General features: G+C 43.6%; 3 protein-coding genes across 3 annotated transcripts; 2 read left to right on the top strand and 1 right to left on the bottom strand.

The window, feature by feature from the left end:
• Positions 1-2,109: 2,109 nt before the first annotated feature.
• On the top strand, positions 2,110-12,817 carry gnl2 (G protein nucleolar 2). Its single transcript, XM_077526962.1, has 16 exons — positions 2,110-2,375; positions 2,792-2,873; positions 2,976-3,070; positions 3,381-3,520; positions 3,708-3,892; positions 3,984-4,050; positions 4,540-4,698; positions 4,782-4,895; positions 4,966-5,094; positions 5,679-5,783; positions 5,880-6,038; positions 10,247-10,354; positions 10,469-10,926; positions 11,032-11,096; positions 11,617-11,708; positions 12,066-12,817. Exons 1-16 carry the CDS (start codon positions 2,312-2,314, stop codon positions 12,213-12,215), a joined length of 2,172 nt encoding a protein of 723 aa, XP_077383088.1. The 5' UTR covers positions 2,110-2,311; the 3' UTR covers positions 12,216-12,817.
• Positions 11,500-15,495, bottom strand: dnali1 (dynein, axonemal, light intermediate chain 1). Its single transcript, XM_077526965.1, has 6 exons — positions 14,396-15,495; positions 13,982-14,100; positions 13,747-13,916; positions 13,212-13,390; positions 12,548-12,712; positions 11,500-12,483 (listed from the first exon to the last, which is right to left on the bottom strand). Exons 1-6 carry the CDS (start codon positions 14,474-14,476, stop codon positions 12,436-12,438), a joined length of 762 nt encoding a protein of 253 aa, XP_077383091.1. The 5' UTR covers positions 14,477-15,495; the 3' UTR covers positions 11,500-12,435.
• Positions 14,668-17,546, top strand: snip1 (Smad nuclear interacting protein). Its single transcript, XM_077526963.1, has 4 exons — positions 14,668-15,149; positions 15,366-15,492; positions 15,755-16,284; positions 17,093-17,546. The coding sequence occupies exons 1-4, from the start codon at positions 15,004-15,006 to the stop codon at positions 17,355-17,357; spliced, it is 1,068 nt and encodes a 355-aa protein (XP_077383089.1). The 5' UTR covers positions 14,668-15,003; the 3' UTR covers positions 17,358-17,546.
• The last annotated feature ends 269 nt before the right edge of the window (positions 17,547-17,815 follow it).

Genomic DNA, 17,815 nt, shown 5'->3' with positions numbered 1-17,815 from the left:
TGATTTGTAGTGTTTTTTCCCTTGTGAACTTCCCAAATGTTTTGATGCAATGTAGTATCCAAAATCAACTTGGACACAATGGTGACTCTCAGTCTTTCTGGTCCACAGTGGTTCTTTACTTTGGAAGCGATACAAAAGGGGAAATAATTGTTTGATCCCATGGTGGATTTTCGTTTACATAATAAATTAACAATTTCCTCAAATTATTATAGTTGTTTGTCGATTATAGTAATAGGCAGAATAAGAATAGCAATCAAAAATGCATAAAATACATGATATTTGTAATAAAGTTGTTGATCATTTTATTGAATTCAATAAATGTTTGATCTGAAAGAAAAAACATGTGTTCGTACTTGGTGGAGGAACCCTTGTTAGCAACCACAGCAGTGAGATAATTCTTGTAGTTAGCTGGTCACCAGATTTTTGGCCCGCTTCTCTTTCCAGAAAATCTATAAATCTTTCAAGGAACTCCAAGCTTGTACCAACTCCATTGATTTTCTTTTGGGTTGAGGTCTGGAGACTGACTTGGCCACTCCATGACCCAAAACTAAAACGTTTCCACCGCCATGCTTGACTGTGGGGTTGTTGTTCTTCTTTGGGTCATACTCACGTTTGTTTCATCCTCGACTACTCGAGTTGATGCCAAAAAAGCTCAAATTTAGTTTCATCTTACCCTTCTTGCGGATGCTGAAAGACTCGTATAAACGTAACCATTCAACAACAACCATAAAAAAAGTTTACTTTCCATTTGTAAGTGAATAAGCTTACAAATTCAGCAGGAGATCAAGACATTATTTCCCCTCACTGTGTACTGTGAATGTTTTCTATTGCGAACTCCTCCAGTACTAAGTGGCCTTCATCAGCTGTCAGTCGTTGTTTAGTCCAGCCTGTCTGAGCCCGTCAGTGTTCCCGTTTTTTGACTCAAAGCAGAGCCCCTGCGAGTGCTGAAATATTATCCACAAATGCACACATTCACATGCATTTTAATGTCACACGGGCCTTGTTTAACTTAACACCCAGCCCTAACTGTGTCGGGATTGCGAGTGCCTCTGCCACACTGAAACACATCTGGAACATCATATGTTTGTCATATGTCCTCAAAGGTTTTTCAAGCAAATTCCCACTGCAGTAAATAATCTCCTCTCTAGGAGGCATTGCGAAACGGCTATTAAACGGCATTGTGTACTGGCTGTAAATTTGTAGCTGTTCATTGATTGGTGTTCTCATTATTCTATTGGAAATGTAGCAGGAAAGCATTATCCGCACTATGGCTTATATATATGGTATGTTTCTGTTGCAGCATTGTTCAGTAGTTGTTGCGGTTTCACTAACAGCAGCTAGCATGAGAAGAAAAACATCCATTTTCTATTCATCCATTCTCATTTGGGTCACAAAAGTGCAGCAGTCCATCTCAGCTTACTTTGGGCGAGATGCAGGGTATTGGACTGGTCGCTAAACAATTGCAGGGAGGGCATTGCTAGACATGAGCTCTACAGTGGCACATGCCCCCAGTTTGCTTCCTTTTGTTGTGCTACAAGCATATTTCCAAAAAACCTGATAGTCGGAAGCTCTCCCACACCCAACATATTGCAATCAATGACTTTTTAGAGTTGTGTCATAGACGAACATCAGCCTTTTTTTCGAAGGTGGGAGCCTGCCAGTCAGCACTGTCTGTGCGGGATGGGTGAATTAAATTACAATAAATAAATAAATAAATAAATAAATAAAATAATTTGAGAGACATTTTATTTATATTTTCTTTATTCTTTTGGATTCGACTACTTATTAATTTCCCCCATAATAATTTAAGACATATTAAATTAACCAAATTACCATCAAACTGGCTTACAAAATATTTTAGAAACAAAATAATTGCGTTTCACAATTTGTAATAAATAATTAAATAAATCAAATAGAATTATATGAAATGTTTGTGGAGATGTTTTGTGTGGTTTATGTAATTTAACAATTCAATATTTGTATATTAAATTAAAATATTTATAAAATATTTGTGGGGATTTTTTTGTGTAGTTTACGTAATTTAAAAATTCCGTATTAGTATTTTTAAATTAAAATATTAATTATTTACGTTCATTGGACGACAAGGAATTGCTAACTGTTGTCTGATTGGCCGTCCACAGCGTCGCTCTTTCATGACGTTCTTCCGGCTACATTTCGCTGACACGTGTGTTACACAGAGTCGAACTGAAGCGCTGAAATAACGACTAACATCACCTTTTTGGCACATTTATTTGGGTGCCGTTGTTTTTTTTTCTATATCGTTGACGGCTTCGCCGGATAAACTGTCAAGATGGTGAAGCCTCGCTTCAAGGGGAAAAGCTCGATTAATCCCTCGACGTCAAGCAGCAACCCGGGTAAGTAAGCTAACCTAATTAGCCGCACGGTTTGTTTATCGTTACCCGACTGACATTTAAGATAGGAATATGTCGCCTTTTATTTAATTTCATTTATACGACAGTGGGCAAACTTGCATCGTTTCAGTAGCAATAGTGGATACAGAAAATAAAAAAAGAGAACGCAAATAGGACCACGTAAAAGCTTTAACTTGAGGGTAATGTGTTGGATTGTACCCTCTCATACTTTAGAACAAACGAAGTTCAACCACCTTGTTGTCGTTGTAATGAAAGGTGGCACTGTCGATTTAGTACTGTGTAAGTCCTATTTAAGATAATCATTTTAAAAGCCACAATATTTAATCATATTGTTATTGTCGTTATTCTAACGAACTGATAATTATATATAATGTAAACAATTTTTTTGTTTACGTTAGATCGGGTCAAGGGTAGCGGCAGCAACATGAGGGACCGAGCCACCATCAAGCGTCTGAATATGTACAGACAAAAACAGAAATGGTAATTGATTCATTTGTTTGTTTTGTATGAATTAATATAATCTGTTGCAATATTGTGGTACATGTTTGTGTGCTTTAATTAAATATGTCTTTTTGTTGCCAGTAACAACAGAGGAAAAGTCATCAAGCCTTTACAGTACCAGTCCACTGTGGCTCCCGGGACAGTGGCCAGAGTAGAACCCAACATCAAGTGGTTTAGTGAGTTCACTAACAGATTTTCATTTGTTTTAAATCATGCTGTTGTATGTATAAATGTACATTTCATTCACTTATGTATGTCATTTGCACCGACATATTTGAATGTTAATGATCATTAGAGTTTTCTATTTTAACATATACTTCAAATGGTGCATTGTCATCTGTTTAAAATATAAACACTATGGTGTGTAAGACCAAAATACAATTTGCACAACAATATTGAGGATTTGTATTAGTTTCTGACGCATATGACAGGCCAGATTGGCCTGAATGTAACACACAAGTTCATTTGAAAACATTTGTGTTGCAGCAAACACGCGGGTGATCAAGCAATCGTCCCTGCAGAAATTCCAAGAGGAGATGAGCGCCGTGCAGAACAATCCGTATCGTGTCGTGATGAGACGAAGCAAACTGCCCATGACGCTGCTCCATGACCGAGTCAAAGCACACGTGCGTTCAAACCAAGCTTCTGTTAGAGAGAGACTGGCAAATTGATAAAGTTCTATTCAGTGACAGCATCCTGAGGGGGCATTCATGGGCCAAATTACTTGTCTTCGCGCTTAAACCGAACAATACAGTGATAAATAGCTTTCATAGTTGTGCCACAGGAAATAACCTTCACTGCTTCTCTTGGCAGAACTCCAAGGTGCACATTTTAGACACAGAGGCTTTCGAGATCACGTTCGGACCAAAGGCTCAGCGAAAGAGGCCTAGTCTTGTGGTGTCTGACATCAAGGACCTGTTGGAGCAAGCCGAAGCTTCTGCCATGAGTTACAATGCCGACAAGGACAAAGACCTGGTGACGGAGGACACGGGGGTCCGGTAAGGTCAACTGATGCATAATTGTTTTCCACCTTACATTGTGGATCAATACAATACTGATATGTGACTGCATATATATATTTTGCAACAGGGATGCAGTCCGCGAAGAGATCTTCAAAAAGGGTCAGTCCAAGAGGATTTGGGGAGAACTTTACAAGGTATTGTTTCATGCAGATGTGGAGCTTTTACAGTCAAAGCACAGCTTGGAATCCAGCCCAACTTTTCAGGGAAAATCGGCCTTTAAAATCACATAGCACAACATTACTCCATAACATAACATCCATGTATGCTAATTTGGTTGAAATCACTTCATTTTGGGGGGGGGGGGGGGGATCTGCTCAATTGACCCCCTCTACAACTTGGCCAATGCTGATTATGGCTTTCATTACCATGACGAACGGGTTTGGTGCTACGATGAATTGAGTGGTACTATTAAAAGCCGGCATCTGTAACAACTGTATTGTATTTTCACTTAGGAAGCAGTACTTCATCATCAAGAGACCCAACTATTTGTCTCTAATAACTATTATAAAGCTTTATGACCATCCCTACACACTAATTAACTTGAAATGGATATGGCGAGATGCAGAGAATGATCCTCCGGCCGATTGTTGATACCATGGTTGTTGTGACTTTGGCCGCCACAGGTTATCGACTCGTCCGACGTGGTCATCCAAGTGCTGGATGCCCGCGACCCAATGGGCACACGCTCTCAGAGTATCGAGGCTTACATTAAGAAGGAGAAATCGTGGAAGCACTTGATCTTTGTGCTGAACAAGTGCGACCTCATCCCCACTTGGGTCACTGTAAGATCTCCTTCCTTCAGTTTCTCCTAAAACACCAGACTCTTGAGCGCCTTGACTGAAGCGTTTCCCCTCTGGTGATCCAGAAACGCTGGGTGGCGATATTGTCCCAGGAGTACCCCACCCTGGCTTTCCACGCCAGCCTCACCAACTCTTTCGGTAAAGGCTCCCTCATTCAGCTCCTCAGGCAGTTTGGCAAGGTAAACACACTAAAGCCCTTCTAAAACAACCCCAGTCAATTGAAAACTGTTTTTTTTTTTTTTCTTGCAGCTCCATACGGACAAGAAACAAATCAGCGTGGGCTTCATCGGTTACCCCAATGTGGGCAAAAGCTCCGTCATTAACACGCTGCGCTCCAAGAAAGTCTGCAATGTGGCGCCCATCGCTGGGGAAACCAAGGTAATGTTTCTGGTCGCTTGGTGGAGGCATGGTATGCCACCCTTCCACCTTGAAACCCACAATAGTCGCTCCATGAATCAGTAGAAGATATGAAGAAAGCAAATACCGGTAATCAAGTTTTAAGGAATAAAGGAATGGTTAAAGTTGATGATACTTCTTGTTATTGTTAAACTTAACTCAATTTTATTTATGGAGCACATTAAAAAAAACACAACTGCAGCTGAAACAAAGTACTGCGCACAAATGAAGGTTGAATAATGAAATCATAAATAACTGTATTTTAAAACCAGTCAGTAACATGTAAATAAATGTGTGCTCTTTCACCCTACACAGATGAGATGAGGATGGAAATAGTCATTATGGTAATATTTCATATTTTCGGCAATACAGTATGTCCTTTTATAAAATGATACACTTACAGCCATAACATTGGGTACAATAGCACAATCTTGGAATCCTATACAAAATTTACATGAACCAAACTGAGTATTATTGGCATTGTTAAGATTTTGAATCCTGTTTGATTGTGTCTTGGATGTGATCAGCCAGACATCATTGTTTAGTTGAAAATGGCCTATTTCCAGGTGTGGCAATACATCACTTTAATGCGACGAATCTTCCTCATTGATTGTCCCGGTGTGGTCTACCCTTCAGAGGACAGCGAAACTGATATTGTTCTCAAAGGAGTGGTACGTTTGACTTTTATTTTCTATGTTTGTGTTTAAGTGTGTGAAAAGGCTCGCGGCTTAAACTGCACCCACTCCCCTTGCCCTCTCCTCATGAAGGTTCAAGTGGAGAAGATCAAGAACCCCGAGGAGCACATCGGGGCAGTGCTGGAGCGGGCCAAGCCAGAGTACATCCAGAAGACGTACCGTATCCCCACGTGGAGCTCGGCGGAGGATTTCCTCGAGAAGTTGGCATTCCGCACTGGCAAACTCTTGAAGGTGTGAGAAGGCAGTTGGTAATGACGAGAGGAAACGAACTGATCTTTTTTTTTCTCTCTCTCTCTATTTCTAGTTTTTATTTAAGTGATTTCTTTTTAGAGTATTTTCAGGGCATTTTGTTATTTTATTGCATGGTTGCTTTATCCTAAGTTATTTCATGGGTAGTCGAAACAATCTAGTTGTTTTTTGTACTATTTGTAGGATTTAGAAGTTTCTGGAAGGTGTTTTTCTTTTACTTATTCTAGACAACAGACAACCTTAGCCCAGTTGCTCAAACAAGCTTCTTTGTCTGTGTGCGCCAAGTTTCACTGACTGCGTAAGGCATCTGTTCGGACGTCACAAGGAAAAGAAAGCACCTGGTGCGCTGCGGATGTGGAGCTGCTGAAGGTTTCCGCAAGGTTTCTATGTTTTTCCGGAGTCCGCACGCGGATTTTCATGAAGCTGAAGAAATTACACGAGTCGGACAGGAAGTTAGGCCTCGGCATCAACGTAGATCCGGTATATTTAAAAATAAAACAGTTTGCACACTTTTTTTTTTTTTTTTTTTTAACTATATAGCTTGACATGAGTCGGACATTTAAAAGACAAAAAACAAGCTCAACATAAATTAAACTTAACAAAATAACACTTTTTAAACACAAAACCGACTTAGCCATGGTAGAAGTCCCAGAAATAATGTCCAAAAAGCTTATCGATGAGAACGACAGGCAAGCGTGGCTATTATCAGCTGTCCATTAGTTCCTGCGTGAGCTGACCACCACTGCATCCTACGTGTCCCTCAATGGGCCAAATTTCAAATGCTTGTGCATTGATTTGCCACTCAAGATCAGTTGCGTTTTTTTTTTTTTTTTTTTTAACGCACCAAATACCATCGTGATTAATTAACACGTTAAAGTGACAGCCCTACTATTTTATATTGTGGGTATTTTTTCCCATTTTAATATTGCTTGTATATATAACATTTTAACTTTTTTAGCTATTTTAATGAGTTTTTGTTTTAATTATTTTCTGTTTGATTTGTCTTATGAGCATATTTTCATGATTTTGGCAATTTAAAATGTCTCCCATTTTGAACATGTTTTATGTTTTACAAGTCCATCCATCTTCTTCCGCTTATCCGGGGTCGGGTCGCGGGGGCAGCAGCTTCAGGAGGGAAACCCAGACTTCCCTCTCCCCAGCCACTTCAACCAGCTCCTCCGGTGGGATCCCAAGGCGTTCCCAGGCCAGCCGAGAGACATAGTCTCTCCAGCGTGTCCTGGGTCGTCCCCGGGGCCTCCCACCGGTGGGACATGCCCGGAACACCTCCCCAGGGAGGCGTCCAGGAGGCATCCGAACCAGATGCCCGAGCCACCTCAGCTGGCTCCTCTCAACGCGGAGGAGCAGCGGCTCGACTCTGAGTCCCTCCCGGATGACCGAGCTTCTCACCCTATCTCTAAGGGAGAGCCCGGACACCCTGCGGAGGAAACTCATTTCGGCCGCTTGTATCCGGGATCTCGTTCTTTCGGTCACGACCCACAGCTCGTGACCATAGGTGAGGGTTGGGACGTAGATCGACCGGTAAATCGAGAGCTTTGCCTTTTGGCTCAGCTCTTTCTTCACCACGACGGACCGATACAGAGTCCGCATCACTGCAGACGCTGCACCGATCCGCCTGTCGATCTCCCGCTCCATCCTACCCTCACTCGTGAACAAGACCCCAAGATACTTGAACTCCTCCACTTGGGGCAGGATCTCATCCCCGACCTGAAGACGACACTCCACCCTTTTCCGACTGAGGACCATGGTCTCGGATTTGGAGGTGCTGATCCTCATCCCAGCCGCTTCACACTCGGCTGCGAACCGCTCCAGTGAGAGCTGAAGGTCCCGGCCTGATGAAGCCAACAGCACCACATCATCTGCAAAGAGCAGAGATGCAATGCTGAGGCCACCAAACCGGAACCCCTCCACTCCTCGGCTGCGCCTAGAAATTCTGTCCATAAAAGTTATGAACAGAATCGGTGACAAAGGGCAACCTTGGCGGAGTCCAACCCTCACCGGAAACGAATCCGACTTACTGCCGGCAATGCGGACCAAACTCTGGCAATGGTCGTACAGGGACCGAACAGCCCGTAACAAGGGGCCCGGCACCCCGTACTCCCGAAGCACCCCCCACAGAACTCCCCGAGGGACACGGTCGAACGCCTTCTCCAGATCCACAAAACACATGTGGACTGGTTGAGCGAACTCCCACGCACCCTCGAGGATCCTGCGGAGGGTGTAGAGCTGGTCCACTGTTCCACGGCCAGGACGAAAACCACACTGCTCCTCCTGGATCCGAGATTCGACCTCCCGACGGACCCTCCTCTCCAGCACCCCTGAATAGACCTTACCAGGGAGGCTGAGGAGTGTGATCCCTCTGTAGTTGGAACACACCCTCCGGTCCCCCTTCTTAAAAAGGGGGACCACCACCCCGGCCTGCCAATCCAGAGGCACTGTCCCCGATGTCCACGCGATGTTGTAGAGGCGTGTCAACCACGACAGCCCCACAACATCCAGAGTCTTTAGGAACTCCGGGCGGATCTCATCCACCCCCGGGGCCCTGCCACCGAGGAGCTTTCCAACCACCTCAGTGACTTCGACCCCAGAGATAGGAGAGCCCACCCCAGAGTCCCCAGACTCTGCTTCCTCAAAAGGAGACGTGTTGGTGGAATTGAGGAGGTCTTCGAAGTATTCCCCCCACCGCTTCACGACGTCCCGAGTCGAGGTCAGCAGCACCCCATCGCCACTATACACAGTGTTAATGGTGCACTGCTTTCCTCTCCTGAGACGCCGGATGGTGGACCAGAATTTCCTCGAAGCCGTCCGGAAGTCGTTTTCCATGGCCTCACCGAACTCCTCCCATGTCCGAGTTTTTGCCTCAGCAACCGCCGAAGCCGCGTTCCGCTTGGCCATCCGGTACCTGTCAGCTGCCTCCGGAGTCCGACAGGCCAAAAAGGCCCGATAGGACTCCTTCTTCAGCTTGACGGCATCCTTTACCGCTGGTGTCCACCAGCGGGTTCGAAGATTGCCGCCGCGACAGGCACCGACCACCTTACAGCCACAGCTCCGATCGGCCGCCTCAACAATGGAGGCGCGGAACATGGTCCATTCGGACTCAATGTCCCCCACCTCCCCCGAGACAAGGGAGAAGCTCTGCCGGAGGTGGGCATTGAAACTCTTTCTGACAGGGGATTCCGCCAGACGTTCCCAGCAAACCCTCACAATACGTTTGGGTCTGCCAGGTCGGACCGGCATCTTCCCCCACCATCGGAGCCAACACACCACCAGGTGGTGATCAGTTGACAGCTCCGCCCCTCTCTTCACCCGAGTGTCCAAAACATGCGGCCGCAAATCCGATGACACGACTACAAAGTCGATCATCGAACTGCGGCCTAGGGTGTCCTGGTGCCAAGTGCACATATGGACACCCTTATGCTTGAACATGGTGTTCGTTATGGACAAACCGTGACGAGCACAGAAGTCCAATAACAGAACACCGCTCGGGTTCCGATCAGGGGGGCCGTTCCTCCCAATCACGCCCCTCCAGGTCTCACTGTCATTCCCCACGTGAGCGTTGAAGTCCCCCAGCAGGACGAGGGAGTCCCCAGAGGGAGCGCTCTCCAGCACACCCTCCACGGACTCCAAGAAGGGTGGGTACTCTGAGCTGCTGTTTGGTGCATATGCACAAACAACAGTCAGGACCCGTCCCCCCACCCGAAGGCGGAGGGAGGCTACCCTCTCGTCCACCGGGGTAAACCCCAACGTACAGGCGCCGAGCCGGGGGGCAATAAGTATGCCCACACCTGCTCTGCGCCTCACACCGTGGGCAACTCCAGAGTGGAAGAGAGTCCAACCCCTCTCAAGAGGACTGGTACCAGAGCCCAAGCCGTGTGTGGAGGCGAGTCCGACTATGTCTAGTCGGAACTTCTCGGCCTCGCACACCAGCTCGGGCTCCTTCCCTGCCAGAGAGGTGACATTCCATGTCCCAAGAGCCAGCTTCTGTAGCCGGGGGTCGGTCCGCCAAGGTCTCCTCCCTTGGCCGCCACCCAGCCCACACTGCACCCGACCCCTTTGGCCCCTCCCACCGGTGGTGAGCCCGTGGGAAGTGTTTTACAAGTTACTATTATATTTAGTATATTATAATTATTTGTCAATGTGACAAAACAATTGTCTTGTGTTGTATTGTGCAGGGTGGAGAACCAGATCTGCCAACGGTGTCCAAAATGGTGTTAAATGATTGGCAGAGGGGCCGTATCCCTTTTTTTGTGAAGCCTCCAGGCCCTGAGGGTGACGAGGAGGTAAACATTCTATGAATGTGATACATATTAAGCCTTTCATATTAACACAGATCGATGTCACAGTACTTTCCTTTTTTTTTCCTTTTTTTTTTCTTTTTTAAACCATTCCACAAGGGTCAGTTGCCAGTAAAAGCTCCCCCATTGGCAATAGACAACGTGCAGGAGGTCCAGACGGTGGAGACCACCGTGACCCCCACCGCCCCTGAAGGCGAAGAGCAGCAGAAACAGCGACAGAAGGAGGAACTGAACAAGATTTTGTCCAACGTGCGGCAGAATTTCGGAAAGATCAACGTCGCGCCCGAATTCAACGAGGAGGACCTGGTCCCCGTGGACATGCCAGACTTGGACATCTCTGGCTCGGAGGCTGAGGAAGACGAAGGAGAGGAGGACAATGAGGAAGAGGAGGGTGTGAAGGAAGAGGAGAAGGAAGGAGGCAGTGAACCAGCCGCTGAAGAGAATCCAGTTGCTGGGAAGAAGAATTCCAAGCAGGTGATCCGCGAGCTGGACGAGAAGATTGCCAAATACAAGCAGTTTCTTGACCGGGCCAAATCCAAGCGATTCTCCGCCATCAGGTCAGTAAGCTCTCAAATAAATTATTTTCTTTCCTTGTGTCGTATTAGACATGCGAGACATGGGAAGGGTGGTCTTATCTTCTACTTTTTTCCCCTCCTAAACAGGATACCAAAAGCCGATTCAGACAAATTGTTAACACACATCAAGACCAAACAAGCACAGATGAAAGGTAAATAATCAAATCTTTAGCTTTAAAAAAAATTCTGTTGAGCATAACAAGACCACAGCAAATGCTCAGAATGATGTCATTTATTGATTTGAATTTGTGATTGAGCTAACGCGGGACAAAAAGTATCTTGATAATTTTTTTTTTTCATAGATTTAACGTCGAACTTTTAGCTTATCCATCCATTTTACAAACCGCTTGTGATTTTCAGTGTCCACTAGGGTTTCAAAAGCTCCCTGTAGTGGTATATGAAAGAATCATTGCCTAAGTACACTACATTTGTAACATTCACAACACATTTGCATTTAATAACTGTTTCTTGTTAACCATTTAAGGTACATTTTTCTTAGCTTTTATGTGCAGTACGTGTTAACCCTTAATTTATTTATTTATTTATTTATTTTTTTAAATTATGTTTCTCAACGTTACTAGTTCATCTTGAGTTAGTTTCACTTGCAGAATTGTTTGCTATTTTCTGACATTTTGTAAAGTTTCTCATCTAATGTCTTTATTTCAATTCTAGCCGCTACTCAGAGAAACAGAAAGAGGAAAGCAAACGACGATCATGAGGAAGATGACCAATCTGCCCAACAACCCAAACTGTCGTCCAAAGAGGTAAAAAATAAATAAAAATAAAACATGCATTCCTGCAAATTGTTTTAGTTTATGTGTATGCTTCAATTTGTTTATAGGTATGTATTTCTTTTTTGTGAATGCCATTGCAAAGGCCGTAAAAAAATAAAAATAAAACGCTTGAACACGTGATTAGATGTATGTTTATTTGTAAATACGTTAATGTGTAGCTATGTATGTATCGATAAATATATTCAAATCTATATGGTGTTCAAGCTATGTAAGATGTGGGTTTATATTTGGAAGGTTTTGTTGAGGTTCTTGACATGTTTGACATGAATTAAAAGAATCTGAATACTAATGTTCATTTCTTCATTTATGCATTTTTAACCTCAACAGAGAAGAGCGATGGATCGCGCCCAGCGGCCGAAGAAAGTTGGCTCGCGCTACTACGAAACGCACAACGTCAAGAACAAGAATAAGAACAAGAAGAAAGACGCCCAAGCAGCAACATCAGAGGGCAGAAAAGCTAAGAGAGCTAAGCGCTAAAGGCACTAATAGCAATAAAATATATTTAAAGACTTTTAACTATGCTTTATTTGAAATGTAAATAACGGGATTGTCTATTGTATATTTTGACCCCTGCAGGGAATGTTTGGCCTTAAATTTAAATGTAACCTAAGTCATTTTTTGGAGTCTACCTGAAAAAATGATCATCTGCCTCGGTTTCTACTCATTTAATGTTGTGTGACACATCAGTGCTTGGAAGTTACTTCTTTGGCGTGACCATCCCTTCCACCATGCCTTCCAGCTGGGCCTAAATGGAAATACAGATCTTAGGAAAAGGAATGAAGCAGGGAAAGGTAGACGTGTTCTACTACCTTGAGCTGCTGGTTGGTCCTCTTCAAAAACTGAATATGCTCCATGTGCTTCTTTTCCTGCACTTCCCGTTTTTCCTCTTCCCTCTTCTCGTTGGCGAGGCACTCGACCTTCTGCGCGTTGAGCCGTGTTGTCAGGTCTTCTTTCTCTTTCTCTAGATCGTTAATCTTAATGTGTAAAGGGAGGGAGGGAGAGCAATCAGCTCTGTAATCATGTACAGTATTAACATTTTGCAGTTTTTATACAAAATAAAACAGTTCCCAATTGTCTCATTAACATGTATGTGGCAGGCTTCTGTTAAAAAATAAATAAATAAACTAAATACCTGAAGGGAAGGCCTTTGAGTAATGAGCAGAACTTGAGGGATGTTTTTTGTAAATTTACCAAATTGTGAGATTTTAAATTGCCAAAAGTCAGAAGCGCTCGCTTACAGGAATTTTGGGAAGATCACAAAAGATTTAATTGGTTGTCTAATTTCACACTTAATGAGCAGGGGGGCAAGCGCTCTTAAAAAAAAAAAAAAAAAAATGTGTACAAGCCGCTAAAGTCCATCAATACTGTATTCCAATTTGAATTTACGGTTAACGCTGCCATCTGCTGGGCGTGCAGCTGAACTGCAGTTAATAAATCTCATTTCCAGCATGTGATACAAAATGTGGCGCTTACTCTTTGCCGCATGTCCACTTTGTCCTGTTCGGCCTGCAGGGCTTTCCTCATGCCGAAGACCACGCTGCTCTCATACAGGGTCTGGTAGGCGGCGATGGTCGTTTGGATCTCGTCTCGGACGCGCAACAGCAGCAGGCCGCGCTCGGCGCAATTGATGCACACCTGCCGGATCAGTTCGTCTTTAAAAAATAAATTAATCAAAAAAAAAAAAAAGTAACATGTTATTTTTTTTGTAGTTGGCTGTGATGGTTCTGAAATATAGAACTTATCCCAAAAGGACTGAAAAGTTATTTTCCTCATAGAGATTTTTTTTTAAAAGGTCTCCTTCCCATGCATTTTTTAAACAAACAGTAAGTCAAACTGTTTTACAATACACAATATATTTATATGTCATGTTTTGGTGTTACAGGTTAGGCTTGATGCTAAAATAAGGCAAATGAACCAAATATCAAAGACTTGAGGATGCATCGATTAGAGTTCTTGATTTGATTTCGTTGAGCAGCATTTGCAAAACATTATCATCATTTGTATTTACCAAAGCACTGAGAGTACAACTCCCTGCGCACGGGGCAAATGCCTGTTTCCAAGGCCCGCCTCTGTTGCAGCTTCCTGTCCAGCACTTCCTCCAGGTTGACGACGTCGGCCCGTGTACAGGGCGTTGTGGACACCCGCTGCATCCACAGCTGGTTTCCCTCCATCCACTCCCTAGATGATTACAATCTGGGTTGGTTTGGGTATTGTAAAAGGGGTCGTGGAGGGGGTGTACTCACCTTGGGGGAAAGATGACGTTGAGGATTTCTTCATTTTCAGGTGACCCTGATTTGGTTTTAGGGGGAGGGGGCACAGGGGAGTCAGAAGGCTGATGCTGGCTCACTTTGAATGGACGCCCCTGCGAAAAAAAAGGCATTTTGCGTCACTTTAAAAGGGCTTAAATGGGAGACAATTCTCCCCTCCGAACACAATTAGCCATGTGTGCCATCGAAATGTAAAAGTTCCCAATATCTAGATAAAAAAAGTTAGAAATTAGAATAAATGTGCATTTGATTGTATGCAAGAAAAAGAGTGAAACCATAAAACCAGGGAAAACGTTTAAGCGCAATAGTTAGTGATTATAGATAGATTTGAGACGTGTTTATTTAAAATATTAGTAAATAATACAGTTTATTTGTAAATTGTATACTTGCCTTTCCTGATTTTCTAATTGTGCCTTTGCTGATTGAAACCGGAGTGTCATATTTGAGAAGGGACTCTGTAGGCTCACTCATCGTTTACGATATGATTTTTTTTTTTTTTTTTTTTTTTTTAATTTCTTTTTTCCCCTAGCAAAACTCCAGCTACAGGTTGGGTTGCTCTCGAAACTTGAAAAAAAAGTTCGCGTTGACGTTTTCTGTCGTTATGGCAACATTTTCTTACCGGTGTCCTTTTTATTAGATCCGGGTAGGATCGAAAGGAGCAGAAAAGAGAACTGTTTTTATTACATTTTCACTAATTTATTTCGTATTATCAGGAGAAAAAAATCAGGCTTTATTTATGAATGTATTATGCTTTTGTATCGTGTTTATGTAAGATATTTTACTTATTTTAAAACGTGTGATTGCGGAAGGGATCCATTGTGGTAAGGAGTGATTCTCCGAGACACATTTCCAGTTTCCCCCGTAAGCGGAAGAAACCCATAACGTAAGCTAGCGCAACTGCGTTTCGCATAGTTTGTTTTCGAGGAAATGATCAGGTACGCCTAAGCTAAACCGCTTTACATTTTTTTCGAGCTATTCTTCTTTTTTCTGGAAATCAAATGGCCAAAGAAAAACGACACAAGAGACGGGATTCGCCAGAAGCGAAAGTTAAGGTGAAACAAGAGAAGCTCAGTCCTGCTAGGCCGCATAGAACACGCCGCTCGCCGAGTAACAACAGAAGCCCGTCGAGGAGGAGAGCCAGCAGGTGTGTTCGTTCCTTTTTAACAGGCGTTTTGTTTTAAATCTGTTTTTTTCTTTTAACCAAGATAAGGCGTCGTAAAAATGTCACGTCAATGGTGTTGTTTAAATTGACTAGCCGTTAGCAGTTGTTGCGCAACTCATCGTTAAAATACACCAGACTTAATCAATTCTATGTTTGTTTGTTTTTTAAAGACTTGTTTTGTATGTGTGTTTGATCCAGGTCGCCTGTCAGGACAAGGGACGATCGTTCGGCCAGCAGGAGAGAGACGTCTTCCCCTGCCCGACGAGGCAGCAGGTCCCCTCGTCGGAAAAGTCCTCACCGCAGTGCCGATGTCAAGTTAAAGCGGGTGACTTGCTCATTGTCCTCATAAAGTGAATCGGAACAAAGTTTAACATAAACCTTCTAAATAAAAAACGCGAGCATGAAAGAGTTATCTTGACTTATACAAATGTTGCTGCCATCATCTAGCGGTAGAAAACTGAAGCTCATTTGTGTGTAAAAAAAAAAAAAGTGTTGAAGTTTGAAAGCACAATAATTGATGGAATGATTGTTTCATGACAAGGTATTTATTTATTTATTACAATTTTATTTTACAAATTGAAATACAGGAGCGCGACGAGCATCGTTCTGGCGGAGATGAGCAGAGAAGAAGAAATGACCAGCGCAGCAGGTGGGAATCGGACCGACCTCAGGAGAGAGAGCGTAACGGCGACAGACGCCGGGAGCGGGACGCCACCTCCTCGCAATCTGCAGAGCGGCAGCGACACGATGAGCAGCGGCGGGAAAATCGTCGAAGGCGCGAAGAGAACCAGGAGATGGACTTCGGCCGTCCGGAGAGCACCGGCAACAGCCCGACCGAGCCCCCCGCTGATAAAGAAAAGCCCAACTTTGGCCTGTCTGGGGCACTGACGGAAGACACCAACACGTTCCGTGGGGTGGTGATCAAGTACAACGAGCCGCCCGAGGCGCGCATTCCCAAGCGGAGGTGGCGGCTCTACCCATTTAAGAATGATGAACAGCTTCCCGTAATGTACATTCACAGACAGAGTGCCTATTTGTTGGGGAGACAGCGGAAAATCGCAGACATTCCCATTGATCACCCGTCCTGCTCGAAGCAGCACGCAGTATTTCAGTACAGGTAAGGAAGGACAAATAGACTAGAGAACCTACATGGTAGAATAGAATGCCCCTAAATTGGCGCAATTTTGAATTTAACCATCATTTTCCCGGAAAATTACCATTACCCAAAAAACAAACCCTCAAAACTTTTTTAATATTGAGAAAACTGTTGGTGCCCAAGCGCGAGTATGTTAGGATCCATTGTAATCTGTTGTTGGAATTTTATTCTACCACGTAATCTGCGTCTGCCTTGAAAAATCCACGTCGTTTGGGACCTATTGTTTGCTTTGGTCGTTAACAACACTAATTATAATCGGCAAAGCATCGACACCATGCAGCTAGCATGTAGACTCAATTCAACTCAATTTTATTATACAGCATAGCACTTTAAAACAACCATCGCTGCAGACATAGTGCTGTAACATGGAATTAAAATCAGTTCTGCAGTAAAGACAGGTAAAACAAAATAAAATAATGAAAGTCATAATTAGGCAAGTAATTAGTTAGATAAAACAAATGAAATCTATAACAAGATGTCCTTCCAAAGGGAACTGCATTCAATCGTTAAACTATTCATAACAAGCCATTTTCACACTGGGCTCATCAATATTATCCAGCAAATGTCGTTTTACTCACATTTGAGCATTTACATGCAATAAATGGTCGAATTAGAAAAAATGACAGCAAAGTGAGTACATTGGCTATTTGTTGCTGCGTTAGGAGAGGTGCAGAAACTTTTACTAGCTATTAAAAAGTAACTTTAATTGTGCTTCCTCTAAATGGCTTTCCTGGAAATCTTAAGTGTTTTTATTTCTCTACTTGTTCAGAGTGACGGATTTCACGCGAGCAGACGGCACCACGGGCCGCCGCGTGAGACCATACATCATCGACTTGGCCTCAGGAAACGGCACCTACTTGAACAACCAGCGCATTGAGGCGCAGCGCTACTACGAGCTCAAAGAGAAGGACGTGCTCAAGTTCGGCTTTAGCAGCCGCGAGTACGTCCTGCTGCATGAATTCTCCGACACCAGCGAGGTGGATGCCAAGGAGCTGGAAGAGGAGGACGAAGGTCTGGATGAGTCAAAAGAATAAATATCAAATTTTATAATGTGGTCTTTCGTGTTTAAAGACGGGACCTGATGAATGATGCAGTCAATTATGACGCTCCTGTGTATAGATAGATAGATATATACCCCCTTTTTTATTTTCATATATCGGGGGGCTCAACAGTCATGTAAATTTACATTTTTGTACTGTAAATAAAGACTGTCAACTATTGGACTGCTTTGAGTGAATTACTGACCTGTGGATATTTGAAATTTGCTAACATTATTCAAGGTAATTTATTTAAATTTGTTATTTCAGCAGTGTGAATCTAACTGGCAGACCTTTGCGTTAATCAGTTCCCAAAAAGTAGCTTTTGTTTCAACCCTGTCGTGGTGTAAACCAAGCAAAAGCGCTACCAATAATGGCCACAAGGTGCTGTAACTGAGCCACTGACATTGTGGTCAATGTTTATGTTCAATTGTCTCGTTTTATGTTTAACAGGT

Source organism: Festucalex cinctus, chromosome 7 (assembly GCF_051991245.1).
Source record: "Festucalex cinctus isolate MCC-2025b chromosome 7, RoL_Fcin_1.0, whole genome shotgun sequence".
In the NCBI taxonomy this organism is placed as follows: Eukaryota; Metazoa; Chordata; class Actinopteri; order Syngnathiformes; family Syngnathidae; genus Festucalex; species Festucalex cinctus.
This window is presented reverse-complemented; position numbering and strand designations above follow the sequence as displayed.